Raw genomic sequence first — 9094 nt, 5'->3', positions numbered from 1 at the left:
CGCCCCCCTCTTCCTTATTCAACTCCACCCACACTGCAGCGACTTACCCACTCGCCCTTTTAAACAGTGGATGACTGTGTGACAAACAAGAGCACTATCGGGAACCGCACAACTTAACTAGCAGTATGAGTTGTAAAGAAACCTTTGAGATCCCCTGTAAGCTCTCAGCGTTACCTTTAAACCTCGCAGTGAGAAAGCAGTTGTTATGCGTCACCTGTTTATGTGTCTCGGCCCGAGGTGGTGACAGACAGTTTTTAAACAAACAGATGGATTCAAAAGAAGAGAGTACTGCACTTAGCCCGGAGGCACGCACGTCTGCGTTTCGCATATTCTGGGATCTCTGCAGGTCATTGAAGCGTGAGTGGCAGTGTGTGGGCGCTGAGAGACGACTAAGCCTAATGATGACAGGTCAAACAGTGACGCCGTTGAGTGAAGCTGAAGTGACTTCATCCTTCTCTCAGCTGCAGATAAATGGCGGCAGCCATTATGATCCGGGAGCAGGCCGGTGGCAGAAGGGTTTGATAAGGCCAGCCTGTGTTGTGAAATGTTAAACAAGTTTACCTATTAATCTTCAGAAGAACGGCTCGTTCCGATCTCTCTAAGCCAATAATCAATGATCCATGACTCCACTTTAAACAGACAGTCTTGTAGTATCTCTGATTACGGATCGGGTAGTTCAGGGCAAGCCAGAGGGTTTTTAAACCAGGATGGAAATCTCCATAAAGCACAGATTGTTGTACTTTATGGGAAATTAAATTAAATTACTGGGCAACTGAGGTGGAACTCAACTATCTTTTTGTTTCAAACGTGTTGTGCTTCTACAAGCTGGAGAAAACTTTTAAAGAAATGTTATACTTCAATTAAAACTTCAATTAAAAAAAGTTTTGGGAGTGAGTGACTGACAATGCAAAAAACTGAAGATGTCATTCACTGTCACTGATACAAGAAAAAAATGAATCACGTCAATTAGTTTTAATATGGAAAAATGTAATCAGTCCCAGTAGAAGTCCCAGTTATAACGCATTAAAGTAATTAACATACCAGAAATTCTTGTGTTTAAACAGTAGGTTATTTGTATTTATTGAATGCACCTATTTACAAGAAGGGAGTGGAGACAAACAGCTCATTCTCCATAGTTGAGGCTTACTGGGGTTAATAGTCTTTTATCACACCGTGTATAAAGTCACAACCATGACACAGTGTTTATAATTGGCAGCTTTAGTTTGCATATGGCTTTTGGAGGTCACTGGCACAGATTTCCACCCATAGCCGACACTGCTGCCTGGTCATGAGGGTGAGGCCAGTACACAAACCACGCCCCGTCGCATTGCCCCGCCCCTGCTTATGAAAGCGGACACTTGTGATTGGACGGCGGCGCATTGCTTTGAAATCCCTCCCCTCACGTCGTTAGTATGTGGAAGAAGTGAGGTACTGTGAGAGAGACTGCTGCAGAGGGACATAGATACGTACGCCGGAGGACCGTCTCACACACACACACACACACACACCAACACACACACACACCAGCCTCTGCGGGATATTCCTTCTACTCACACTCCGTATTTTGATGAGAAGTGACTACCTATGGTGTTTTGTTTTTTGCTCTTTTCTGGCTCCATCCTTGCTTTTTCACCCCTGGATGAAGGATTATTTAGGAGTAATTAGCGGGTGATATTGAAGAGCCCGGTAGAGGATGACATTTGGGCAATTTGTGCGTCTTTAGAGACAGCTTGGTGCCGACGCGGAGGACGCGCACTGCGCAGCTTCACGTCCATCCGGATTACCGCACTCTCCTTTATTTAATGTACCATCATGAAACTTGCTGGCATATGATTTTTTTCAACCCTGCTTCCACTCGTTATATGCCGTCATCCGTCCTCGAGTCCCGATCCAGATGAGAGATCCCCCCGGTGGAGCTGAACCGCTTTTACGCAGACAGTCCCCGGAGCGCAGCGCCCCCGGAGCCGCCGGTGACCATCACCGGAGAGGAGCGGAGAAACCGTCCGTTTCCGTCCCCACGTCTTGTCCTCCAACCGATCCCTTCCGTCAGGCTAAGAGGCTTCCTGTCCGGATCGTGAAGATGTTGACGGCGCACAGCGGCCACTTGCTGCACCCGGAGTATCTCCAGCCCCTCACATCCGCGCCAATCAGCATTGAAGTAAGTTTATGAAAATAAATACACATTTTCTCCGATAAATGTTGATATCATCTGATGTCGCTTTTCTTCCTTATGTTAACCAGATACTGTAATTCAATGGCGTAGGTTGAGTGTTACTCTGGACTAAGTATCTGCGCCATTTTACGCACAGCGTTTTGTTGGCAAGCACCAGAGTTCCGAAATGTAAATTACTGCAGATAATACACTGGTTTAAAAGTAATGTTACTTGTATTATAAGGACATTTTCTCTTTCCAAACGTTTTCTTTCTTCCTTTATTTTCTTTCGTTCTTTTCAGTTTTTCTTAAACTCTTCTTCAACTTTTTATCTTTTGTTCATATCAGTTATAATTTCACAACTCAGGGCAGATGTGGACTTTGAAGGTGTTAAATACTTAGTACACTTTTTGGCCAGTTAAATATGTAATCAAAATATATTTTTTGTTTGCATATTATATTATATATTACATTTTAATTACAAATTGTCTATGTCTTTAATTAATTCAAAGTATAAACAAACAGTTTGTTAACCATCTTGCTCTCTTTTTTCCTTCTCAGCTGGACGCCAAGAAGAGTCCTTTGGCTCTGCTGGCCCAGACCTGCTCTCAAATTGGCAAACCAGACCCCCCTTCCTCCTCCAAGCTGGCCTCCCTCTCCTCAGGCAGTCTGGGAGACAAGGAATCGTCCAGCAGATCCTCCAAGTCTGGAGAGCAGCACCAGTCCCTGGAAGACAAGTCCAGCTTCAAGCCTTACTCCAAGTCATCAGGCGACTGTCGTAAGGACGCGACAAAGGGGCCTTCAGATAAAGCAGCTTTCAGGGTGCCAAATGGAAGCTCCAGCAGTGGCGCTGCTTCATGTCCATCCTTCCCTCTCCATTCCCGGTCACCCAGCTCCAGCCCTCCTCCCCTGCACAGTCAGAGCCAGACCCACAGACAAAGCCATTCCCCCTCCACGCAGCCCCCGTCACACTCCCAGGCCTCGCACATGGACAGCAAAACTGGGAGCTCAGAGCAGTCCAGCTCGGACAGTAATAACAACAGCAGCGCTGGCAAAAAAGACTCAGACGCAGCTAAGTCAGGGATGGATGGGGCTCAGTTAGCCAACTCCAGCCACGTACGGGCCAGCGCCAACTCCAGCAACGCCAGCTCCGCCAGCAGCCCGCGGCCGGAGAGCAAGGCCGACCCGCAGGTCTCCTCACAGCCTGGCTTGGGCTCCGGCCACATCGCCCCCGTCTCCCCTTTTAAACCAGGACACTCTGTCTTCCCTTTGCCTCCCGCCTCCATGGGCTACCACGGCTCCATAGTGGGGGCCTACGCTGGCTACCCCTCACAGTTTGCTCCCGGCTTGGATCACACCAAGTCTGGTTTGGGCTTAGGACTTCATGGGAAGCACCCCAGCTCCAGCCCGCTCACCGGAGCCTCACCTCCATCCCTGATGCAGGGCTTATGTCGGGACCCGTATTGTCTGACTTACCCCAATGCAGCCCACCTCGGAGGAAGTAACTGCTCCACCTGCGTCCACGATCCCTCCAGCCTCAAGTCTGGTTACCCTCTGGTTTACCCCTCCCACCACCTCCATTCCTTGCACCCCAGCTCCCTGTCTTCCAGCACTGCCCCCACCCTGTCCCATCCCCTCTACACCTACGGTTTCATGCTCCAAAACGAGCCGCTGCCTCATGCCTGTAACTGGGTGTCTGTCGGGGGTCCCTGTGATAAGCGGTTCGGCACATCAGAAGAGCTGCTAGCCCACCTGCGTACCCACACAGCCCTGCATGGCATGGTGGACAGCAAGCTGTTGTCGGCCTACCCTTCATCGGTTTCATCGACAGCCTCTTGTCACCTCCACCTGCCACCACACAGCAGCCCGGGTACCTTGCCCAGCTCCTACTCCCTCAGAGGCTCTCCTGGCTTGAGCCTGGCTCGCTACCACCCCTACGGCAAATCCCACATGCCCGGAGCACCAGGACTTCACATGACCAACCTCCCCTCCTCGGCCTATTACTCCCCCTATGCCCTCTACAGTCAGAGACTGGGCTCGGCCTCAGCTCTTGGATACCAGTGATGTATCAGAAATAGTGTTGACGCCCACAGACTGCAGGCACCAGCTTGGACTCTCCAGAGCGTCCCTTGATGGATTCTTGAGATCGTGGTCATCACCAGTACAGGGCATCGTGCCTGATGGCCTGCCTGCCAGGAATACCACCTGTTAGCCTCAGGATTGTGACTGGCTCTCCGAAGGCACAAGACCCGGTGATGGATTGTCTGTAGAACAAACAGACTTTAGTGATTAAAGACGGCAGAGCTTGAAAATAATGGAATTGTGGGATTATTACAACAGTCTTGATTTTGGATTTTATTTAGTTTTTCTCTAAATCTGTCTCCCAGAACTGAAAGTCTGTATTTATTTTTCACTCAAGCGCTTGGTATTCAACTTTGGGGGGGGGGGGGGGGGTTTGCTGTCTGAATAAATTGTTCTGAAATATTCTCACTGAAAGAGAATGATATAAGTATAAGTACCATTCTGCCTATCATACACTCTAAAAATAAAAACCTTGCACCACGATGAAGATGGACTGTGAAGCTTTATTCTGGGGACCTCTTTTCATCTCCTATCCTCTCTTGTGTTGGTAATGTTTTTTCTGCATCTTATTCAGACTCTGGAGAATTGCATGTCCATGAGAATTTACCTTGAACAATGCCATTCTTTTTATTTGTAAATATGCAAAGATGTAATATTTTTCAAGCTTACTTGGGGGCAAGTTGGGGTCATCGAAGCAAATGGTACAAAGATTAGAAAATATGACATAAATAATAAACAATTAATGGTGGCTGTGCTATCCAAACAACAGGAAAAGGTCTTATTTTGTTTAAATAAATGATACATGATTGCATTTCACCTTGTTTTCTTCCTTATTGTTTGCTTTAAATAGCACCACGAAGTAGCTTTTTTTGTCAAAGCGTGAGAGGATGGAGTAAATCTCTCTCTGCTGTGCTGCACTTATCTAGGTCTATCCATCATTACAGCTGTTACAGCCACGCTATATGTGGCTGTGTGTAATAATTCATGGCTCATATCAGTTGACAGGGCTGTCCCAAAGAGGGCAGGCCGGGTCACATTAGCCCTGTTAGCTGGTCTCCGAGGACCTCCATCCCTCCTCCCCTCTCCATCACCCACATTGCTTTTGTTGTTGGGAGTGCAGCTTTTAATTGCTGATTCTTGTTTGTGAGGCCTGAAAAACAGCCTCCTCAGCAGAGTGGATGGCTGTGTGGAGTGGCCGCCGGGTCACTAGGACTTCAATAATGACCTGAGGGAGGTGTCGACCCAGGTTCCCCCCTCACGGTCTGACGGATTGGTCTGCAACACAAAGGCCAGGGCTGACAATGGGAGGCGGTTAATAGAGAAATATTCATCAAAGTCCTGACATCTCCCCCGAGGAGAGCGGGCTTCTCTTACAGGAACCACAAACATGGAGGCTGATGTGAAGAGCCATTTCCTTGCCGCTGTGCTGCGGTTTAACTGAAGTCAGCGTTCTCTACTCAGAGCAGTTAGATACTAATTCGAGGGGAAGGAGTCGGTCTATCTCAAAGCCACAGCGCTGCCATTAGAGCGTCTCGGCCTCGATAATGTTCCTGTGTCTCCACTCTATTTGGCTGTCAGGTTGTAGGTGGCACAGAGCGACGAGGCTGCAGTCGTTGAGGCGGCTATTGACCCCGACTCCCAGACTCCTCTACTCTCGCGGTTCATTAGCACTCCAGACAGGGGAAAGGCGAGCACAGGTGTCACTTGACAGGACCATTAACAGAATGGATGACCCTCCCAAACCACATCCAGCCCCTTCCACACCAGCAAGGTCACGGCGCCCTGATCACCGCTCTGCGTATAGCTCTTTGGGACGATACACTTATTTCTCTTCTTTAGAAACTGGAGCTTTGCACTTCTCTGGAACAGGACAGACTTACTTTATTGTTGCTGCGTTTTTTTTTCCGAAGGCGTTTATAAAGTAGTTTAGATAAAATAGGTCAAGGATATTCTGTTTTTAATGCTGTATTGCACATATTCCTGTGTAACCTGCAGAGTTGTGCCACTAGAGATTCACTGGATTGTGTTGCCCCCTAAAGTTGTGTTGGTGAAGTACAGGTTGAGTCTGTGTGAGAAAAGTAGGTACCTCTCTCTTTCCCTACTTATAGGGAAATATACATCTTACACACTGTAGCTAGAGAATCCGTTACATTGGCTTGAATCTGAAGATGATTCACTCTGGAGGTCACGCAGAGGGGAGAACCTTCAATCTTGTCGGGGAGGAGGAATTAATTCCACTGTTGCCAGTTTACACTCGTTCATCAAATGCCTCACCATTCTCCCTTTCCCCGCACTCATCAATCTCCTCCATCCATCCCCCTCCTAAACACACACACACACACACACACACACACACACACACACACACACACACACACACACACACACACACACACACACACACACACACACACACACACACAATCTAGCAGCTGAGTCAACACCCACGCACTCCATTTATGTCGCCTGTGTGAGGCTGTTTGTGTGCAAGTATGTGTATTCAGCGCCGATCCTTTGTCCACGGATGGTGGCACATGCGAGGCACAGAATCTGAAGTTATAAAATCTTCCAGTTTTAAAATTCAAGTCGACTCACTAAAAGAGTTCAATAAGCACCAAACCTCAGGGGCATTTCTGAAGACTTACACCTGCAAATTGTCATCATTTTGTCAAAATACAATAGAAAGAATTCAAGGAGTACACCATAAAAATACTGAGTTTCCAATCAATTTTGTATTATATTATGTTATATATTATGGGCTTTTTCAGCTTCTTTCGGGGTTTTATTAAAATTAATGAAAATATACAAACAGCAGAAAGTGGAATTTCACCTGGATAAGTTTTTACCTCATAGTTATTCAAAGTAAAAGTTTAATATTTAGGAATATAATCGAATCAGCTTTCTGGCCAAAAGCTTCTGTGGAACTTTATGTAACGTTCTTCTCATTTAACACACATTGCGTCTGATTAGCAACAACAACAAATGTTCTTCTACGTTTGTTTTCTGTTTTTTTCAATACCTCAACTCTAAAACGTTTCACATAATGTACTAAATACCATGTTAGTGTTGAATTTTTTATTTGTATTATATATATGTGTGTGTTTGTTTTGTGTTAGCTTAGATTAGCTAAGCATAAAGTCTTGGATATATTTTGATACTGTGTAGGAATTTATAAATGTAATTTTCCCAGAATAAGTCCCGGAGAACCACAGGAGAGAGGTATTAAAGTTTTGATTAGATTAGCTAAGCATAAAGTCTTGGAACAGTGGGGAACAGCTAGCATTGCTCTGCCCAAAGCTATCAAAATCCATCTACCAGCTGTAAAGCTCACTAATTATCAGTTAGATGTAAAGTAGCAGTTATGGATGATGGTAGTCGTGTGATGGTGGCGATAGTAACAATAGCAATAGTCCTAGAATGATAGTAGTAATCAGACAAGTAGTAGTGGTAGCAGTAGAGATGGTGATGGTGATGGAGGGGACTAATATTTTCCCCTCTGTGCGTCAGAGCAGAGACGGTGCAGAGTGCCACTGTGAGGTCCTGAGCAGCCGGCTGACAGGCCTGGTGATTAATGACGACAGGGTGTGGAGCTGCTCTTCAATTAGACGCCAGCTCTACCCCGGCTCACCATTCCTGCTGACAGCTAGGACAGAGAGAGAGAGAGAGAGAGAGAGAGAGAGAGAGAACTCAGTCTTTATCTCTCTCTCTCACTCTCTGTGTCTCCAGAACAAAACATTAACCTCAACTCCATGACTACCACCTCTGTGTTTAACATCGGGACACAATACAGAGCCTTCGGCATCCAACAGTGACTGCAGTGTTAAAGCAACCCAGATGGCGTGAACACATCCCTCATCAGGGCCTGTCACACAAACTCTGTTTTATTTCTCCACATAAACTGTGTGACTGACTATTTTACATTGTCTGCTTCAGCTCCTCTTCTCATTCAAGGCTGCAGTTGGCCATGCCACAATGCTCGCTGTGAAAACAATAACAGACTTCCAGGTTGTTGAGCAGGTTGTGTGCTGGTTTGGAACAACTTCCTCCATACAATTACAAGACGCCTGCAATTATGTTCTCTTGATAAGAGGAATTATAAGATGATGATCAGAACTTGACCTCCTTTTTATTAGCGTGCAAACTTGTTCCAGCATTTGGTTCTCCAAGTGTGCAAACGATCAAAATGTTGTTAGTAATTTTCTCTCAGAGAAGGAGTTAAATAGTGTGTTTACTGTAGGTGTAGATATACAAATAGATTCTGGTTACTATGGACCACGTACATAAGATTATTTTCCCATAAAAGAAATGTGTAATTTAGGTTTAACAAAGCAAACTAGAAGGCACTGGATCTGAAGCATTATGGCTCATGTTTTGTTGCCTTCTGGTTTAAGTGCAGAAAATAGCATTTAGCCAAGTTACATGTACCAGGTTTGACATTTTCCCACCTGAATGCATCATAATTGTTCAGTAAAAAGAGGTAACAAACCACCTTTGAACTTACCACATCAATTTTCTTGTTTTTTAAGCATTGTTCTAATCTTATGTGATTATGAAAAATTACAATAATTTGAAAAAGCAAGAGTGGTGAGTGAACTTGCTCAAAGAGAACACCATGAGGGACCTACAGTGTTACATTAGGTTAACATGTTGATTTTGAATGTTAAATTGAAATTTGCCCTAAAATAAATAGTTAAATATTTTGGGATAGTTAGCTCAAAAGACTCATAATTATCTATTCAATATGAAGCTACTGCCAGCAGCTAGGCTAAGCTAAGTTTTCTGTTTCCATATTTAAAGGACAGATATGAGAGTGGAATCAATCTTCTTGCAAGAAAGCGAATAAGCGCAAATGTACGAACA

The 9094-nt window shown here is 45.5% G+C and overlaps 1 protein-coding gene across 1 annotated transcript; it reads left to right on the top strand.

The window, feature by feature from the left end:
- Positions 1-1470: 1470 nt before the first annotated feature.
- znf703 (zinc finger protein 703) lies at positions 1471-4612 on the top strand. The gene is made up of 2 exons (XM_054610525.1): positions 1471-2158; positions 2714-4612. The coding sequence occupies exons 1-2, from the start codon at positions 1895-1897 to the stop codon at positions 4214-4216; spliced, it is 1767 nt and encodes a 588-aa protein (XP_054466500.1). The 5' UTR covers positions 1471-1894; the 3' UTR covers positions 4217-4612.
- Positions 4613-9094: the final 4482 nt, after the last annotated feature.

This window comes from Anoplopoma fimbria, chromosome 13, assembly GCF_027596085.1.
Source record: "Anoplopoma fimbria isolate UVic2021 breed Golden Eagle Sablefish chromosome 13, Afim_UVic_2022, whole genome shotgun sequence".
NCBI classification, from domain to species: domain Eukaryota; kingdom Metazoa; phylum Chordata; class Actinopteri; order Perciformes; family Anoplopomatidae; genus Anoplopoma; species Anoplopoma fimbria.
The sequence above is the reverse complement of the archived record's forward strand: the minus strand, read 5'-3'. Positions and strand labels throughout refer to the sequence as shown.